The sequence below is a fragment of the Lacerta agilis genome, chromosome 8 (assembly GCF_009819535.1).
Source record: "Lacerta agilis isolate rLacAgi1 chromosome 8, rLacAgi1.pri, whole genome shotgun sequence".
NCBI classification, from domain to species: domain Eukaryota; kingdom Metazoa; phylum Chordata; class Lepidosauria; order Squamata; family Lacertidae; genus Lacerta; species Lacerta agilis.
The window spans coordinates 21795510-21815813 of NC_046319.1; the positions used below are offsets into that span (position 1 = coordinate 21795510).

At 43.8% G+C, this 20304-nt stretch overlaps 1 protein-coding gene across 1 annotated transcript in view; it reads left to right on the forward strand.

Moving 5' to 3' along the window:
- Positions 1-20304, forward strand: part of FHAD1 (forkhead associated phosphopeptide binding domain 1) — a 39981-nt gene that overhangs the window by 10729 nt on the left and 8948 nt on the right. The window contains exons 9-23 of the mRNA XM_033156495.1: positions 5282-5347; positions 6284-6388; positions 7346-7453; positions 7853-7927; positions 8764-8916; positions 9731-9926; positions 10856-10926; positions 11013-11135; positions 12866-12973; positions 14020-14109; positions 14706-14931; positions 15513-15588; positions 16010-16116; positions 17434-17593; positions 18249-18381. Coding sequence (XP_033012386.1) covers positions 5282-5347; positions 6284-6388; positions 7346-7453; positions 7853-7927; positions 8764-8916; positions 9731-9926; positions 10856-10926; positions 11013-11135; positions 12866-12973; positions 14020-14109; positions 14706-14931; positions 15513-15588; positions 16010-16116; positions 17434-17593; positions 18249-18381 — 1797 coding nt within the window. The remainder of the gene's footprint in view (positions 1-5281; positions 5348-6283; positions 6389-7345; positions 7454-7852; positions 7928-8763; positions 8917-9730; positions 9927-10855; positions 10927-11012; positions 11136-12865; positions 12974-14019; positions 14110-14705; positions 14932-15512; positions 15589-16009; positions 16117-17433; positions 17594-18248; positions 18382-20304) is intronic.

Below are 20304 nucleotides of genomic sequence, written 5' to 3' on the forward strand. Positions count from 1 at the left end.
CTCCACTCACTGTAGAGGGAACTGTAGGTATTTGGAGACTGTCCCGCAGAACTCTCTCCTAGAGAGTCAGGTGATGCAGTAGAACCAACCCCTCTGCACAGCCTGCTCTGCAGCCTCATGGCCTCCTACTGCTCTTCCTTGGAGTAACCAGGAAAGGCCACCTGGCTGCCATTTTTTTGCTTCGTGAGTCATTCCTTCTACCTTATTTCCATCGCTGCACGATGCTGCGCCTCCCATGCTCACTTTCAGGTTGGTTCTTGAATTCGTCTGGCTCTTGAATTCCACTGTGACTCATTAATGCACTTCCACTTCTATCACCACTCCTGATTCTTAGGTGTGTCTTTGAAAACCATGGAAGTCTTTTTATGTTGGATGCCTGCCTTTGTAACAATAAGGCTCCCTTTCAGAGTATTTAAATTCTGGGGCTGGGTAGGTGTTATGCGACGTCTTACGAACTACACAGTCTCAGCCCCTAGTTCCTCCCAATTTTAGCCAAATCATGCCCCCCCCCCCGTAGCATTCTAAAAGCAATAGGCAAAGGGACACTTAAAAGAGATTATTGTGCATCTCTGACTGATCAAAGCCCTTTCTAAGAACTGTAGGTTTGACTTGTGCTGCTTCGTGCATTGCTGATTCTATCCCCGTCTTTTGTAATGTTCTTAACCGATGAGTGCTCTTACAAACCTTCACTTTTGCACAAAGGTCTTTACAGTACCTCTCCTGCATCCATTTTTCACTAGTACTCCTGCAGTGATTTGATACTTGGGGGATGTATTTTTTTAAGCCAATAAATTTCCTGATCATTACTATCACAGGAAATGGCTAAGATCCAAAGAGGTCTTCATGCCTAATGAAATCTCTGACTTTCTCCACACCGTATTGCAACCTGTTTTTGAAAGTCCCTTCACACTGATGTACCTTCCGAAGATACCTCCCTGCATTTTACCTGCCCCGCAAGTAAGCATGCCTTCTCACTGCCTTTGCAAATCAATTACTAACTGGGTTGCAGGAATGGCACCAGGCTTGGGTACATATTTACCAGCTGGACACCCACCCACACCTAGCACCAGCAGTCAGGAACCCCCTAAATCATTAGTTCCCCATTGCCACCCCATGCCACCATTGCTGCTGGTGCCCACTACCACTTACCTCCCCTGGCACAACTGTGGTCGCCTGTCACCTTCTAGACGGGCTTACCCAGCATGGCATAGCTACTGTTACGAGCTGAGCAGCTTCTGCTCCACTTAGTGCTCAGGACTCCTGTGCTACAACTCCCACAGCTCATTGCTAATCTGGGCATTGCATTGTTGGAATTTTTGCATGGCATGAAGTCAAGAGCTGAGCCGTCACCTGGCTCCCAACAGAGACTGCACTGCAGCACGTAATGCTTTTTGAAGGGAGAGGGTAACTGGAGGCTGTAGCACTGCCAGCGCCAGTATCGTAAGCAGCAGCCGAGGCAAGGTGATAATACCAGCCCTGGCGAGCTCTGCTGGGGCTCATGGGCCTTGGCAGCTGCCCAAATATGCCAGGTGCGATGCATTTCTTCCCCCACCCACCCCCACCTCCACTCCAGGCAAACTACTTGCAATTTTATAAACATTAATTCAAATGCAATTTGGAAGTTTATCCCAGTGCTCGAATCCTTATTTAAAACACACAAACACACACACCCCATCACAAGCTGTAGACAGCTGGCATAGTGCACAGCCAGCTTCTGCTTCAAACACGCAGAACCAGTTTTCTAGGCATGCATGAGCAAAAGGCAGTGTGGATGCTGCCACCCTCTGTTTCAATTAGTTTAGTTAAAAATACTGATTCAGATGCTTTTTGGCTGACTTGTTTTATCTATGCACAGTATTCATATTATTTATACACTTAACCCTAAGGCAGTCTCTCGGTGGTTTACACAAGGACACATACACAATCTCTCTCTCTCTCTCTCTCTCTCTATCTATCTATCTATATATATATATATATATATATGAGGTGGGGAACATTTGTTCATGCCTGGCCATTGCACATTTTTGCTGGGACTGATGGGAGTTGTAGTTCAGCAACATTTGGAGGGCCAACTGTTCCTCACACCTGATATATAAGGGGTGGTGGTGGTCGAATGAAACAGGAAAACAATGTGTAATACAATGATGTAGTGCAATGTAATGTAAAACAGTAAAATTCCCCATCACATTTTGAAAGCGCCTTAGCAGGGACCTCTTGCTTCTTCAGCCTTTGTCTTGCCAAAGGCAAAGCATGATTCAAAATATGCATCCCACTACACCTCTCATCCAAACTCTGCCATGCATTTACACAAATCATATGGTACGTCCTGCTCATGCAGTATCAGTCATCCACCAATCCACACAAAGACACCATCTACCCATTCACTCCCATACTCTACTAAAAATATACTGTGACACCACTGGAAGACAATGAAACCATTCACAGTGTGTGGTGCTTTGGTTTCCAGCTGGCAAGGTTAATTCACAACAAATGTTTTTAATGAATATGGCTCAGGACTGCATTCCTGCGATCAAAGTACTCCCAAGTAAATATACGTTTTGTATTTGGGGCATTCTTTTCATTTGGCCATCACCTCACCTGTTTTCAAGGAGCTACTACTGGTCCTTCCTTTGACGCTTGGCTTGTTTATCACCTGGTCCACAGTACACGTGCACCCTGGTCTGGATTTGCTTGCAACTTTTTTACCCGTCTGTCCCTATCCCTTAGAACAGCTGGTCTGCTGCTGAGAGTAGCACTTCCCTGAAAATAGCCTGTGGATTGTTGCAGACCAGGCAGCTGTTTCAAGGCAGAGGAGCAGGCCAGGCTGCTTTTTATCTCCTCAGTAGAAAACTGTGTTTGGATTTATGGGAGATAGCAGTACATCTGTGAACCCTTGCTGCTGGGAATCGCAAGTGGCGACAGCACTGCTGCACTCAGGACCTGCTTGTAGGCTTCCCTTTGGGGTATCTGGTTGGCCACTGTGAGAACACTGTAGACTAGATCAGCCTGTGTCTTGATCCAGCAACTAAGCTCTTCTTTAGCTTGCATGTGAGAAAGCTACTGCTACTTATAAATACATGCTTGTATACTTGATGTGTAGCTCTGGTTGTCTCTGTTGAGTTTCTGTATTTTGGAACTGCTAGTAGTTATTATGGTCCCTATATGTTGGCTGGTTTATTTTATTTTATTTTATGGCATACCTAATTGTTGTGCCGTGGCTTCAAAATGTAGGGTTTAAAAAAAAAATGCCTTTTGCTGGTATTTTTATGATGCTGTAAACTTCTCAGAGCTTTCTCTGAAATATGGAATAAATATAATCTACAGTATGTAAATAAATCTCAGGGTGGCTTGCAGCCAACATGTAAACAAAACAAAACAAAACAAACAAAAATGACTAAAAAGAAAATCACCTCCCTTAAATACAGGCTTTGCAAACTTTGCATCCTTTGGTCCGGTTGCTTGATAAAATCAAGTATATCAAAACCAGAAACAATTTCTAGAGGGGGCAGCTATGTTACTTTGTTGCTTCCAAAATAACAAGAAAGTCTTCTTGCGCCACATAAATTTGTTAGTCTTTCAGGCGCTACTGGGCTCGAGAGAGACATTGCATTACCTTTGTAAATCAAGAAAATCTTTAATAAAAATATATTTTTTTAAAAAAGCAAGCGGCTTAGTAGGTAATATATTTTGTTAATGGCCTTGCTCTTATAATGTGCATCTAGCTCAAGTATTTGCAATTGTTACCAGGTAGTTTTCAGTCTTCTAAAATCCTTTTTGTTATCTGAGTATCTTTTTATATAGCTTGCTATTTGCTGGTGTCATCTGCAATAAATAATTGGCTTAATAAATGCTCAAGTTTAGCCTCCATCCCTAAGAGGCAAAACATAAAAAAAAGAAATGGGCGTGAACATTATAAACTCCCTGGATATTGGCCACATTTCGCAAGCATATCGTAAGCAATAAACTCATTGTTTTGTCAAAAGTTATGGCCGAGGGGACACTTTCTACAAAAGAAATCTGGGATGGGAAGACCACATAGTTTCCATAAAATGCTGGCAATCATAATGATGGAAATCATCTATTGGTTTTGATCTCATGATATTTGAAAAGCCTTTTTCAGCCTGAGGGCCACATTCTCTTCTGGCCAACCTTCTAAGGGCCGCATGCCATTGTTGGGTGGCCCAGAGACAAAAGTGGGCACATTGACGAATGTGAACTTTACTTTTGTATATCAGGCTAGTTTCTACACTCACTCGCACACCCCCTCTATCCTCTGTCTAGGCAAGCAAGAAGCACTATCAGAGTTCAGGGACACAAGGGCAATAAAATTTGGGGTACAAAGCAAGGCCAGTAAGCTATAGAAATACAGAATAACATACACCATAAATAAAACAGGAGCATTAAAAGTGGCTAGATGAAATCCGTGTTCTGGAAATGCCTGTTGAAATAAAAATGTTTTCACAGCATGCCAGAAACCTTCACCGGTTACTTTGCTCGGTGACTTTGTTGAACGGTACCTTTGAAACATAAAGAGATTTGATTTCTGGGACATGGGCCACTTCCCAAAATTTCAGGGCTCTGGTCAGCCTAAAAGGGGGTGAAGTGCTCTTTAAGGTCCTCTGGCTCAAGTTGTTTATGGCTTTGTACACCAGTTGCGAAACTTTGAACCTGGACAGGTAGTGTATAGGCAGCCAGCGCAGTTCATGCAGCACAGGTATTGCATGCTGTTGGAAAGTTGCTCCCATCAGCAACCAAGTCGCCTTGCTGAAAATTCTGGACCAAGGCCTAAGGGAAGCCCCACATAAAGCACATTGCAGTAATCAAGTCTTGAGACTACCAACACATGGACTACTGTGTGTAAGTGATCACAGTCCAGGATACCTTATGTTTTAAGTGGCAAAGAAAAGGTCTTCTTCTCCTGCTTTCCCCAAAGCAAGCTGGCTTTGACTGGCAATGTAGTTGACATTCTTTAACCTGTGTTGTTCTTGCTCAGATTCAGTGCTCGTGGCTTTTTTGTTTTTTCTTCATTTGCTGTAAAACTCTTGCAGAAGTCTTTAATAATCAGGGAGCTGGTTGAAGGCGCCTGCATTTAGAAATGATATTTTGCTTGGGGGGGGGTTATGTTTTTTTAAAAACAACAACAAAACATCATTTGGTGTGAAATTTGAACTTTCAAATGGGAATGAGGTACCCTTCTATATACCAGAAGCGCCAGTGTGAACATGGTAATGCCTCCCTTGCTTGATCATGTTTCCCTTCGTTGCTGTTCTGTTCATTGCAGTGTGCTAGGATTAAAGAGGAAATGAAGCGTGAATTCAAAGAGAGAGAAGTAAATGCTTATCAGAATGTGAGTTAGCCTTCAGTTTACTTAACATTTGCTTATGAATATAACACCCATGCAGACTTAGAATGATAGATGGATTCGATAGCAGTTTAATCCTTTATTAGTTTTAAGATTGCCTATTGCACCTGTCTCACACTGTGTGCTTTCCTCCTAGCTGGAATGCTCCTCTTGAGCATTCCAGCCTCATTTTCTTCTAGGAAACTCCATCCCATTTCTCTGCCCCCACCCCAACTTTCTATTTCCCTTTTCCAGCTGGCAGTAAACATTCTAGGTTGAATCAAGGCTACTCCTACTCAGAGTATACCCACTGCAATTAAGAGTCATGTCTGATTTAGGTCCACTAATTTCAGTGGGTCTGATTTTGAGTAGTGTTTAGTTGACTACATTAAAGTTTTTTTGCAGAGTAAGCCCATTGAAATACTTTAATGCCCATTAATTTCAATGAGTCTACTCATAAGTAGGACTGCTTTTAAATATAATCTTGTGGCCGCTGTGCACGCTCAAACTTCCTTTTTTCGGGGGAGGGGAGGTTGCTCCTTTAGCATCTATCTATAGTTTGAACTTCTGCAAAGCTTGAGGCTCCCCCAAGCAGGCTGCCCTTCCTTCTTGTTCCTTATTGGCTCTGTTTTGGCTGCAGTCCTCTCAGCACACACCAGTCGTGTTCAATATCAGAAGGTGTGACTTAAGTATTACATGTTTAAATATGACTGGAATAGAAATCGGATCTAGTCGGCAACCAACCAACATTAACTGCTTGAGAGGCATCAGTTCTGCTTTGAATCAGAATGGAAACTGTGACCACAGTCCACTAGAATTTCTTTCCACCCGTAGCTCAGAGGACCTTTGCTTGTGTTTCTTACATACTAAAAACATCCTTGGGATAAAGGTTGGTGTGGTTTTCTACAACTGATCCTCCCCACTTCCCTCTGGTGTCTACAGCAAATCAGCGAGCTGGAGCTACAGGTCAAAAGATCCAAAGAAGACATAAATAAGTTACGCACGGAGCACGGAATGTTAACCAACAAACTTGCTGAAAAAACAAAGGTAAATGGCTATTTTCTTCACAGTTTCCCTTAAGGGAATATAGGAGTTCTGGGAATGAGAGTACCAGCCGCACATTCCTCCTATAAAAATAAATATAAATCAGTGTTATTACCATTATTTAAATTTCTATTCCATGGGTCCACCCAAAGGAGCCCAGGGCAGCAAACAGAAAAGTAGAACACACACACAGACACACACACACACACACACACACACACACACACACACCATTAAGAGCATTGATGAAAGCTAGTGCCCCACCAAAAGTGGCCTTTCTGTGCATATCCTATCTTGCCACTAGATGGCAAAGTAACCACAGGTTAAAATGTTTGCATCTGGTCAGAGACTGGCCAGTGCAGAATGGCACATTCCAGTCAAGCACATTAAGCATAGAGCAGTGGTTCTCAACCTTGGATCCCCAGATGTTTTTGGCCTACAACTCCCATCAACCCTAGCTAGCAATACTAGTGGTCAGGGATGATGGGAGTTGTAGAAAACAACATCTGGGGACCCAAGGTTGAGAAAGGCTGACATAGAGAATTACATTGATCATAGATTCATTGAATCAAAGAGTTGGAATGAAAGGAATTAGCTATGATACTGGTGAAAAAAAGCAGCATTATGAATCACTTACACCAAGAGTGGAGAGTAGATAGAACATGATCTACTGGTAGATTTTGGGGTGGTTTGCAAGGGTTTCTGACTCCAAATTGTTTTAACAATAGCAAGAACAAAGCGACTTTTTGCACCTAATTTAGGCTACTGAAAAGCTAACTGGGAGAGATGCATCTTGTCCTTTGATTTTTGTATCTTTTGCAGTTTGGTCTGGTTGGTAGGTCTTGCATTCCTTATAAGAAGCAAAGCAAAGCAGATGCAGTAAGCCTGAAGTCTGCCCTCCTTTTGGTCCCCACCCTATTTTTGTACAGCCTTGCTATCCCCAGACTTTCCCTGTTTCAGGCTGAAGGGGACCTGAAAAAAGAGTGTGAGAGGCGATCCCAACAGTTACAAGAAATGGGGCGCAGGGAGCGCCTCATTAAGTCGGATCTGGATCTGGCAGCAACTCAGGTAGGGGCACCTGAAACATCAGAAATGGTGGCCTGGTTTGCACATGGTTTAATTAGCCAAAGTGTGGCTTGTTTAAATGATCAAGTGGATTCTGGTCCATTAAAATGTATACAACAAGAAAATGTTTTGGGTTCCACAAGATTCGTAGTTGCTTTTCCAACCCACTGTATTTCTCAGCAAGGAAGTTAGTGCACTAACTGGAGGTTTTTAAGCAGAGGTTGGATGGCTCACTGTCAGGGATTCTTGAGATGAGATTCCTGCCTTGCAGGGGGTTGGACTAGATGACCCTTGGGTGTACCTTCCAACTCTACAGTTCTGTGATGGAAGGTGGGGGGGGGTCCCTGCTGTCAGTTAAGTTTTACCATCAACCTTTTTTTACTTTTTGTTTTCTGCCATTAGGCACAGCGCTTTAGACACCAACTTACCGAAGCTCTCTTTTCACAACTTCCAGAGAAGGCACTAACAGATCAGCAGGTAAGATCTTCACCCGTTAAAGAAAGGAAGATTAATGTTGTGCTGTGGACCATGCTGTTGCCCACTGCCTTTGGTGAGTTCCTTGCCATGCCATGGGCACTAAAAAATTACCTAAATTATTTATATACCTCTAAAATACAAGAGTCCCTAAGCGGTTTACAAAGATACAGTACACAAAATAAGTTAAAGCTATAAAATTGAACATCAGTTAAAATGCCTTCTGGAATATATATATATATATATATATATATATATATATATATATATATATATATATATATATATATATACATACACACACACACACATACACACACACACACACACACACATATATATATATATATATATATATATATATATATATATATATAGTCTTCAGTAGGTGCTGGAAGTTGCGTAGGGAGGAGGTCTGTCTGAAGTGAGTTCCAAACAATTGGACCCATGATACTGAACACACAACTCTTGGTGAATGCAAGCTGTGCCTGCAAGCCATAGGAGACCACTGAAAGGTCCCCCAGCAGGCCAGCCCTGATTAAAAGCATCACACAAACCATACACACACACACACACACACACACACACACACACACACTTCCTTATGGGGTGGAGGTATATGGCGATAATTCACCAGATCCCATTATTGTTGCACTGATACAAGAGGTGAATTTTGAGCAAAACGGGGTGGGGACATGTGCTTTTAACACACAGTTTTACTTTTTAATGAGGAAATGAATATTCAAATGTATTTCAGCTGGGAAGTGAAGCATAAATCCCAGGAGTGAGCAGATAAATAATATATACTGACTTTTTCTTTGTTAACCCACACATATCAGATCGTTGAGAAGATAGAAGAAATCCAGGTGATCAGTGAAGAGTATTGCCAAAGGGAGGCACTGCTGAAAGAGGAGTTACTTGCCAAGAACTCTGAAATAGAGGAAGTGTCTAAAAATATTGAGCTGTTGAAGAAAGCATTGGATCAACTTCAGGTAATGCCTTTAGACACATCTTTATTGGATATTGGCTTTCTCATTTTGTTTAGATGAGTTATGGTGGAATTCTACACAAGCGTGAAAGAGAGAAATAGAAAACAGGAATGGTCTGCAGCAAGGGCAGGAAAGCTCAGGGCCAGGGGCCATATGCTGCCCTCCAGAGCTTTCAGCCTGGTCCATAGGACTCTTCCCAGGCTCTACCCCCCACCAGTCCTGCTCCATGCCCTCCTTGAATGCTTTTGCCTAGCTGGAAGTGTCCTTGAACTGCAGTAATGTCACTGGTTTACCTGATGGTAAAATGGATGGATGTAGGCACCACCAGGATGTAGCCAATTGTACAAAGGAAAGAATTTCCCCCGTTGCTCCACCCATTTTTTTCCTCTGGCCCCACCCATCACTGTAATGAAAAAGGCTCCACTGGTCATCTAAATAAGTCCAGTCCAGATTGCTAAAACGACTCCCCAAAAGAATCCGTCTGTCTGCCCCCTGCCAGTATCCAGTTCATCAGGCTTATACTTGGGAATTACTTTTTTTTTAAGAAAGAAAAATAATTGGCCTGGGTAATTGCTCTGGAGTGTTGAGAGATGACTTGGGGGGATTGTTGTCTTTTCTGAATTCCTTCCTTGTAACAGGAAGATGAGGGCTGTTGAAACACAACACCAAATGATTTATCGCTAGAGCAACTAGCTGTTACAAAAACAGCCGAGAATATTATGTGGGGAAATGGGTCTTCACTGCTTCCTCAAGATAAGAATGAGCCACACTCATTTCTGTGTGAGTTTGCTTCTTCTCTTCCCTGTTTTCTTGCCAGGATTTCTTGGGAACCTCTTACTGCAGCAGCAGCTTGAAGAAAGAGATCTGTAATCTCCAGAATCTGTGCCTGACCCCGCCTGCCTTGGGAGTCCAGACCTCAACAGCCGGAGTCCTCTGCAGTTTGTTGGGCTGGGTGGATGCAGTGGAATGTCTCCTTCGGGATGTGGGGCTTGAAGTGTCTGGCTCTGAAAAAGGTTTCCTTGTCTGTCTTACATTTTCTGTGCACATTAATCATACTGTAGGACCCTAAGTGAGAGTGCAATGCTGCCCTAAGTTCACTGCCCTAGCCAAAGTACCCTCTTCCCTCCTCATCATAATCAAAATCCAGCACCCGCATTGTAACCATGATCTGCCCCACCACCTGCCATAAGTTTATAATGGTTGATAAGTTAGTAAGCATGACCGTAATAATTTTGCTTTTAGTTTTTAGTATTGTACACTGCTTTGTGTGCCATTTTTGGCAGAACTGCAGTTTATAGTTTCCTAAACAAATAAACAGAACCTGCTATAGCTGCTTTTTGTAAAATAAAAAGACATTGGGATTTCAAACCATGTGTTTTTTGATCCTGAAAATAGAACATGTAATCCAGGAAAGAGAAAATTTAATTGTCCAGGTAGAAGGAAATGGCGTTATGTATGTACATACACACATACATGTGCGAGCACACACCCCTTTCAATCCTGAACTTCCTCCATTGAGCACAGGTCTGTGTTCATGATCCCTCCCACCCCATTTCATTCTCACAACAACTCTGTGAGGTAGTTTAGAATGAAGGTGAGTGACGGGCTCAAGGGAACCCAGCAGTCTTCATGGCTGAGAGGGGAATTGAATTTGGGTCTCCCTAGTCCACGAACTTGTGTTCCTCCAGACATTGTTGGACTACAATACCCATCAGCCATACTGGCTGAGGCAGATGGGAGTTGGAGTCCGTCAGCTTCTGGAGGGCTGCAGGATCCCTAGTCCTGCCCTAGTCCAAAACGTTTTTCACTGCTGCACCAGACTGAGCTCCATTTAAGGAAACCTGGCTAAATAAAGGAATCTTCCAGGAAACAGGGGAGAGAGATGAAGCCTGGTCACTCCCTTCTGTTATCATGCTTGTCTTTTTTTTTTTTTTTTTGTCAGGAATGGCTTCCTACATAAAGAAGCTGCTGGGCAAACACCATGAGACCATGGCCAAACTCCAGACATTGCAGGTAAAAGGTGTTTTCCCTGAGGTGAGCTTCTCTGGCTGAGGCCAGTAGCCCAACGCAGGCCTGATGGTCTGAATCTTTTGCCATAGAACCAGCTGAAGATGGCAGAGATGTCTCAGGATTCCCTCGTGCAGGAGAAGCTAAACGAACTGAAAGAAAAACTTGAGGAGCAATTTCGAGACAGAGACCGAGAACTTCTGGAGAATGAGAAGGTACACAGAAAGGCAGAAGCTTAGGGGTGTTTTAAAAAGTGTTTGAATCCACCTTGCTAAATGGAAGTGGCAATGGGGACATACTAGGCCTACATAGTAAGAACTGAAGAAGGTGGAACAAGATGCCCTGATCTGCTTTCAGGGAGGAGCCCACAGAGCAAGGCAGGTCAGTTGTTGCGGCATCACAAAGAGCTCCTAGTGAGCAACGTGTTTCAACAAAAGCACACCTGTCCCTTTGGGACAACCATGTTCTTTCAAAGGCATCACATCTCCTTTGCTCTTACCTGGTGCCTTCCCTGCAAGGTGTGGTTACGTACCACTGCAGTCTCTGAGCAGCAAGAGACGCTAGGGGTTCCTATGCTTACCCAGGGTTTGGTTTCCTTGGAATGAAGGTCAGCAGAGACTGTGGTGTCTTTGGTATATATGGTTTTATTTTCACATATCTACATCCTGAGATCTTGCTTCCCCATCCAGTTTCCAAGAGGGCCCCAAATCCAACACAGAGCAAGACATGCCTGTCTCTCCAACTCTCAGCATCAGCCCAGCTCACACACACTCACACAGCCCCCTGGGCTGATTGCTGTGCATCCTAGAATGACCTATTTGCCTCTGTGGCAACAGACCTTTTTGGCATATGGTAAATAACAGTACTTAACTGGCCAGCCAAGGCCATTATCTTTGAAGAAACTTAGCTAACTGGTTCAGTGGCCTCTCCTACTACATTCTAAGCCTCCTTGATACAGAATCACATGTCTGGAAGAGGAGCACAGATATGATCCAGATTGACACCCTTCCCTCCCCCAGACCACCTGACAATATTGAAGGGTACTTGGCTCCTTTGACCTAGGGAAAGGTGCTCATGAGGATCATGGCTTCAGTTCTATGGGACCTGGTGCTATGGTATTCAGTTCAGTAGGCACCTGCCTTCCAGACTCTGCTCCAGTGGTCCTCTGATCACCAGCACTGGGCCCTAGTAGAACCAGCTTATCACCTTTCCAGCAGAGAGGTGATGAGAAACTTCTTGAACCAGGGTTTGCTCAGCACAGATATAACACATAACCATGGTGAACAGAAACCATGGTTTGCAAAACCACTTATATGGTTTAGCATTCTGGTTCATTTCCAGTCCTTAACCAAACTTTATTGATGTGAGGTCCACCAGGTGCTGTCATTAACATCCTTTTGGTGGCAGGTAAAAAATTTGTCTCTTCTCCCAAGTGTTTAATAGATGGTGATGATTTTGCTGTTTATTTGATTATATGTTTTTATTGCTCTTTTTATGGGGTATTGTATGGTTTTGTTAAAATGTATTGTTCATTTTTAATGATATGCTTTATGCTCTTAAAATTTCTGTAAGTTTCTTGGAGACTCTTTATGTGGCAAGCAGCTGGTTATTTGAATGAATGACAATAATAGTAATAGTAACAACAAACAAACAACACAAAAATGCAATTACCTAAGTCTACCCCCTTTGGAACTGGTATCTTATTAATTCTGATCCTCCATCCAATCATGCTGTGAAACTACATCTCAGTAGCTCATATGCTTGGTATTTTGTAACTCCCCCCTCCCCCAATGCTGTGCCCAATGCAGCTAATTATTTTTTAGGGCCTCTCCCACCAGAATGTTAACTTAACATTTGTTCATCTGTCACCAAGCCATTTCTGCCTAGCAAATTTCCTTCGTTTGCTTTAACCATGTTAACAAGAAGAATTAAATTACTTTCCCAGGTTCTGGAGGGGCTGGCTGCCCTGGAGGAAGCAAAATTAAAGGAGGCCATTGATGAAGAAAAGAAAAAGGTCCGAGATTTGGAAGCTCAGATGAAGCGATCGGCTGAAGTATGTAGAAATCCGTGTGCCTGCCTCCTCACTGCCATCCCACAATCTCCTCTAGCAAACAGCTAGAGAGATAAATATTTATATTTTGCATTTTGAATGTTCAAAGGAAGCACTTCTTCCTACATTACGTTACTTACTAACCATAGGTCCTTTTCCGCTTTTATATCCCACTATTATTCTAAGGAGCTAAAGGCAGAGTATGTGGTTCTTGCCTCCCTTCATCTCCACATTTTGCCCTCTCAAAAACAAACAAACAGGCAAACAAACGAAAAAACCCTTGGAGCTAGACTGGGCATGGGTGCCTCAAGGTTACCAAGTAGCTGAGCGGGAGTTTCATACCTAGGTCTACCCAGCCATAGCCTGACACTCTGACCATTCCACTACATTGAGTCAAAGCCAAGTACAGTATGGTCTGTGCTGCCCTCTTCACTAGAATGGGCATTATGGTTTGAATGTGGCTTCTGATCCTCATTTGCAGGGCAAGCTCATGTAATCCGGATGTCTGAGACAGTATGTCTCAAAGGGAGCCAGATCACAGAGGAGGAGGAGGAGGTGGTGGTGAGGAGGAGGGAGGCAAACTGGGCTCTTGACTAGGATACTGGCAGCCCAGATTCTATTCCCTACTTGCCCATGAAGCTCACTTGGGTGATGATGGACCAGTCACTGTCTTTCAACCTTCCAAGGTTCTTTGTGAGGCTGCAGTGGAGAACTAGATATGCTGCATTTAGTAAAAGGTGGGATATAAATGCAAAACACCAGTTAGTAAGCTTTGAAGCATGTTCTCCTTTGCGGTAGCATGGCAATATATGTGAACTAAGTTAGGATTGAAAGAGGGATAACATAAAGTGTCGTCTCATTGCTTCCCCACCCCGCCATTCTCACCTGAAGTTCTCTAATCCAGACTCTTCCTGGTGTCTGATTTCCTGCAGCACAGTTATTGGCAAGTTAAACTCTGGTCTGCCAGACTTTTAGCTAAGACAAACCACACTCCATTCTCTGAAGCCTGGGTTCTGTCTTCTCACTTCTTGATAATATGTTCATTACAGGTAATTGAACTTAAAACAAAATCAGAAGAAGCTCTAAATTCCAGGATAAGGAAGGCTCTGCAGAGCCTAGAAGAGGCTATGAGGAGAAAGGTAACTGGTGACAGAAGACTGCAAACAATTCTGCTTGAGTGTTCAGCAGCTAGAAACTCCTAGCCCCAGATTTGGCCCTTTGAGGAGTGACAGCTGCTCCCACGTTTTCAACTTGGAGGTGAAAGACAGCAGCTGCTGGAATGGGAGATTTGTGACAGGCCATTTTGCAGGGTTGGAGATTAAGGTCTGGCCTCACCCACCTCCCACATCTCAAAGCACGTCTCTGAGATAAACCAGTTACTGATTTAAGTGCTGTATTAAGAAAGTTTTCTAATTCAAGTGAATCTTAATCTCCTCCCTCCCAACTGCCCCCAACATTTGTTAAGAATAACATGCCCTGGGGACAAGGAAACTGATTAAGGACAAGATGTAAATTGAACAAATAAATAACTACAACAACAAAAGTTTATTAAATTTATGAGGTCCATGCCTTTACAGAAAATACCATATAAAATAAATAACTAAACATGAAGGTTTGCTGGTTTGATTTTCTCCTAGCCCCCTTGACAATGGCTTTATCTGAAAAAGTCACCCACGTGCTGAGCAAAATGAATGAGTTCTGTTTGGGTGTTGTTGTTTTTTTGTTTGTTTTTTAGACAGTGGCGGAAGAGAAGCTAACCGTCTGGGAGAAACGTCTGAAGAGCATTGAGAATGAGAATGAGATGCAGAAGCAGAAGCATCAGGAGGAGATAACAGAATATAAGGAACAGATCAAGCAACACTCAAAGACAATAGTGGACTTGGAAAACAAATTTGTGGAAGCTGTCCAGAAGCTGAAGGCGGCAAAGGAGGAAAATGCAAAGCTTCAGAAGCAAATAGAAGGTCAGCAGAGAAAACAGAGAATGCTCTTGCCTGGTGCCCTTGGCATATCCTGTCATACTTGGGGCCAGTTCATGCCAACAAACTGTACTGAAGTTTTCTAAAATAACCTGCTGATTGATTAACTCAAGGGGTGACTTTTTTTCTTAAATCAAAATGTTTTAATCACTAACTGAGTAAACAATTAAATGTTGATTTAAATCAGCCTTTTCTAAGCTAGTGGCCTCCAGATGTTTTGGACTACGACTCTCTTTCCCCCCCAGCAAACACGGGGATGATGGGAGTTGTAGTCCGAAAAACGATCTTAAAGGAACTACCATTTTAGGGACAGCTGATCAGTCTCAATAGTTTACTGATCAAAAGCCTTTTGTTGGTCTCCAGACCGATTTAAATGTTCTCTTAATGCTTTCAATTTCTTTTTAAAATGTTTTAAATAGTTTTTTTATTTTGTTTTTAATTGTATGGTTTTATTACTCTGCTGTTTTCCATTCTCTTCTTGAGAAGTCATCAGGATAATAATCCAGATGTGAAACATTTCTCAGAATATTTTTATATTTCTGCCGGGTGTCTTTCTTTTTCCTCAGACATGCAATCTTGCAAGTTGTTGCCAGCTCGTCCACCAGAGGTTCCTTGCCCGGAAGGGTCCAATGTTTTCCTGAAGTAAGTCACTAAACGTCCTATTGGCTTCCTATTGCTGCTCTCTATAGCATAAATTACTCAAAAGCTGTGGGAAAAGGAAGTCTTGGAAATAGCAACATATGTTTGTGAGAATTCTAAACAGGGGTAATGAGTCATATTTCCAAAGTGCATTGTAATATTTTGAGGCTTGTCTAATCAGTCTCCCATTCTGATGGCATAACTTGACAGTATGCTAATGAGCCACTTTGATGAGAGCCATCTGCATTTGTACCCACAAAATACGTATTGACTCCCATCAAAACTGGAGGGATTTGTTTTTCCATAATCTTCCTCATGATAAGACTTAAAAGGTTTTAAAATAATCTGATAAAGAACGAGCATCTCAAGCTGCGTTATTCAGACTGAATTTTTTGCTTCTTCATTTTTGTTTCACAAACTTCAGGGAAGGATTAGCAGCTGCAAAGCATGAAATCGCGTCCAACGAGGCTGTCATTTCAGAGTTAAAGAAGGAACTCTCAGAAGCCAGAGCCAGGGTGTCTGATGTGATTGGTTTGTGAAATGGCATCACATAACTTAATATGTTTTTTACCACCTTCCCTCCTATCCTCAGCCTGGAACCTATTAGATGTTTTCCAACTACAACTCCCAGCTGGCCAGACCTGATGGGAGTTATAGTCTAAAGCAGGAATGCTCTGCCCATACCTATCTGGGAGCAAGGCCTGTGAAACTCAGCCAAACATAGGATTGCACTGTTAAGAACTAAAAAACTGGAACACCTTAATAGAAAGGGACAGTGGATCAGTTCAATCAGATACCAAATTTTTGCTTCCTAATACAGAGAAAGATACTGCTGGGAAAGTGTCTTCCTTTGTCTGGGCTGCAGCAAATACATATATAAAATGTGTGCCAGTTTTTATGGTGCATGATGGCCCTGTTGCTGTTTGTTTATGATCCTTGCTTTTACTTTGTTGGCAAGCGTGCATAGGTGCCTACAGTTTGGAAAGTGTTTGAGAGAGGGAGTTCCACATTTATAGAGTTGGGGTGAGCATCCTGTGACTCTCCGGAAACAGTTGGACTCCAACTCCCATCAGCCCTTGAGCTTTGGCCATGGGGGTTGGGCCTGATGGGAGTTGGCGTTCACCAACATCTGAAGAGCCACAGCTTGCCCACCTCTGTGGTAGAGCCAACACTGTAAATGGCTCTAGGATCCTTTGCTGTGCTAATGCGACACAGAGATGCTTTTAAAAGAAGATATTTCTTAATTGAACAAATGCCCCTATGGAGACCTAAGTTTCTAATATCCAAAGTTTGGTTAGGAGAAAATGGGAGCACCTATCAGCTCACACAATCCTTCCTCCTCTCATATCATGCACAGAGCTTCCTTTTTCTTCCTTTTAGTTGGGATTTCATCTACACCAATGTTAATCCAGTTCACACTAGAATGTGTGCACCCCCAGGTTGTAAACCCCGGTTTGAAACTAACCATGGTTAGTTTTAAAATCGCTGCAGGTGTAACATTCCACAAAGCTAACACAAAAAAACAGAGAGAAGGTGAACAGTCGCATGTACCAGAGGAAAGAGAAAATGAAAAGTATTGTGGGAGCCCACAGCGTAATCCCCCTCTTCCGAGTCAGACCTAGGAAGTGAAGCCCTCTTAGGTGTATCGGGCCAAGTTACTGAAAGTTTGGTCATAGTTCATCATCTTTGTCTTTCCTGTTCCTGGGTGTGTGTGCCTGCATCAGGAGTGGCAAACCTCTGGCCCTCCAGATGTTGGACCTCCAACTTCCATCAGCCCCAGCCAGCATGTAAATCTATAGGATCTACAGCTAAGATAGCCCAAATCCACTCCGAACTCTATTTGTGCAGGAGAACTCAGTGAAAAACAGAAGATGGAGCTAGAGCAGAAACGGCGTCTTGTCCACAGCCAAGCCCACGAACTCAACCAGCTTCGAGAGAAACTCTTTGAGATGTCCAAGCTTGTGGACCAGAAAGATGCAGACCTCAAAGCACAAAGCAAAGAATTAAGGTAGGGGGGTTGTTTGTATCACACTTTTCATCCAAGGAGCTGAAGGCAACATTCATGGTTCCCTCCCAGACTTGCCCTCACAACAACCCTATGAGGTTGGTTCAGCTGAGAGATAGTGACTAGCCCAGGGCCGCCCAGCAAGTTTTGTGTTTTGAACCCATGTCTCCTCAGTCCCAGCCTGATTACTCTTAGCACTATGCCAGACTGATCTCTAGTGTGAGCCATTGCTGCGAGTGCAGGGGTGGGGGGTGGGGCGAGGAGGCTCCCTTGGATGGGCTGCACCAGAACCATGTGTTTTAAATACAGCTGCACCAGAACCATGTGTTTTAAAAACTCTTTCCTGGTGATGGTGGTAGCTCTGGGAGTACAGTTGGAAGGTCCCAGGTGTAGCCCCTTGATATCTCAATTTTAAAAAGCGGAGTCAGAAGGGATGGAAAAGCCTATAGAAAGCTGGTCCCAGATGCAGTAGATGTTTGCTGGGCTTGTTCAGCCAGTAGGTTGACTCTGCTGCTTCCTCCTAACATCTGTTCTTCACTAGATGCTTGCTAACATCAACCTTTGGTGTACCCTTTGGTGTCCACCATCCATCATTCTCCTTTAGCAACAACTTCTCCTCCTCCTTCCCCTTTTCCTCCTCTTCCTTTTTGGAGTACAGCAACCTCAGAGGGAAGCTGCAGGAGCTGGCGACAGAGATGAAGGAAAAGGCAGGTGAGCCCAAGAAAATTGTGCAGCACAAGAGCGTGCAGACGAGGTCCTCCTCCCCGGACGAAGTCCCCACAAGCAAGAAGGCAAGTGGCACTCGAAACAGGGAACACTGCGGAGCACTCTGGTAGTACTAGTGGGGACCTCTCCTGCACCTGGTATTTGCCTTCAGAGCAATGCACTGGGAACATGGATGCAGAAGACTTGGGGCACCAAATCCCTGTCAACCAGATTGACAGTGGCGAGGTGTAAAATGGGGATAATAAGATGGCTCAGCTTGCAGGATAATTGTAAAGAACACAGGGAGTTCTGTATGCAGAGTCAGATTATGAGTCCAATTAGTATTGTCTGCACCAGCAGTGGAGAACCTCCAACCCACGGGGCTAATGGCTAAGCCATGCCCATCTACTCTACCCTGACACCATATATACAATGTCAGGTGTCGGGCAGTTATAAGGCAAAGCTGGTCTACACTCACCAGTGCTCAAAGTCAAAACAAAATAAAAAATTCTTTCCAGTAGCACCTTAGAGACCAACTAAGTTTGTTCTTGGAGTGTGCATACACACAAAAGCTGATACCAAGAACAAACTTAGTTGGTCTCTAAGGTGCTACTGGAAAGAATTTTTTATCTTGTTTTGACTATGGCAGACCAACACGGCTACCCACCTGTAACCAGTGCTCAAAGGTTTTAGATAGGCGTCTTTTCTAGCCCAAATTTGGGATGCCAAGGATTGAACTTGGTCAGGAATCTTGTCTTGAAACAGCCACATGGCTGATTGATTCCAACTGCTTATCTATGTGCCTGCAGGACAAAGGTGGAGGACTCTTTTTGGCCCAAAGGTGAATTCCTTTGTGGGCAGGTTTTCAGGGGCTACTTGTCAGAGGGGAGGGATGTGGCTTGGGAAGAGGGTGGCATGACTTGGCCCCTGGGGCTGAGGTTCCCCACCCTTGTGTCTCAAGAGCACACCGGTCAGTAATCACACAATTCAAAGTTGGAGTAAACTCTTTATTAGCAAACACATGATCACCACAGACATGGTTGAGTGTCAGGCCTAATGAGCACATAGTCTTCCTCTATGAAAATCAGCCCCCTCCTCTCCAGGGCTTTTCCAGGGAACCAGAGACTGCGCCTGCATGCAGACACAGACCCCTCCACCCTTTTCATGCCTCTTCTGGTTCTGGGAGACCAGGGGAGAGGGGAGCTTGTCACAGCAGAAGGGAGAGACCCTCATGACTCTTCTCCAGCGTGAGTCATCTCCGCCTCTTGGCCTCCCTCCTTTCTCCTGCTTCAGCTTCAGTTTCTGCCTCTGCTTCTGGACTTCTCTCAGCCACAGACTCTCCTGGCTCACTAAGCCCTGTTACCTCTTCAGCTTACAACACCTCTTCCCAATTTTCTCCCTCTGACCACTCATCATCGTGCCACTGCCAGTCCCCAAGCTCAGAGCCTTTTCCCTTGGGATTTCCCAGCTGGTTCCTCCCATAATTCCTCTGCGTCCAACCAGCCCATGACACCTTGCTCCAAAAGAATTGTGCCTGTTGGAAGCAAACAAAATGACTGAAGATGCCCTTTATGTTAAATTGCTCTAAAGCTGTTGAATGAGTCAGCATTGCCAAAATGTCATTTTGTGCCTGTAATGATCCATTGTAACCTAGAAAAATGACAGCGTACCCAGAGCCTGACTAAGTGAGACCCCCGCATATCTCACCAAGCGATTATCATCACGATGAGCGGTCACATAACCTACACATCTCATTAATATTCAGGGAAGGGAGGCAGCCTGTTTGGAATGCAACAGGCTGCATGTGCAGTCCCTGGCACCACAAAGTTGGGCTGGAAAATGCTTCTATCTGAAATCTTTTAGTGTTGTTGCCAGTCAAGTGTAGACCAGCTCTGTCTTTTCCCTGCATTATATATGGTGTAAGGTGCAGAGCAAGTGGGCGTGGCTTGGCCAAATTGGGGGCCTATTTAACCCACGGGCTGGAGGTTCTCCTCCGCTGGTGCAGACAG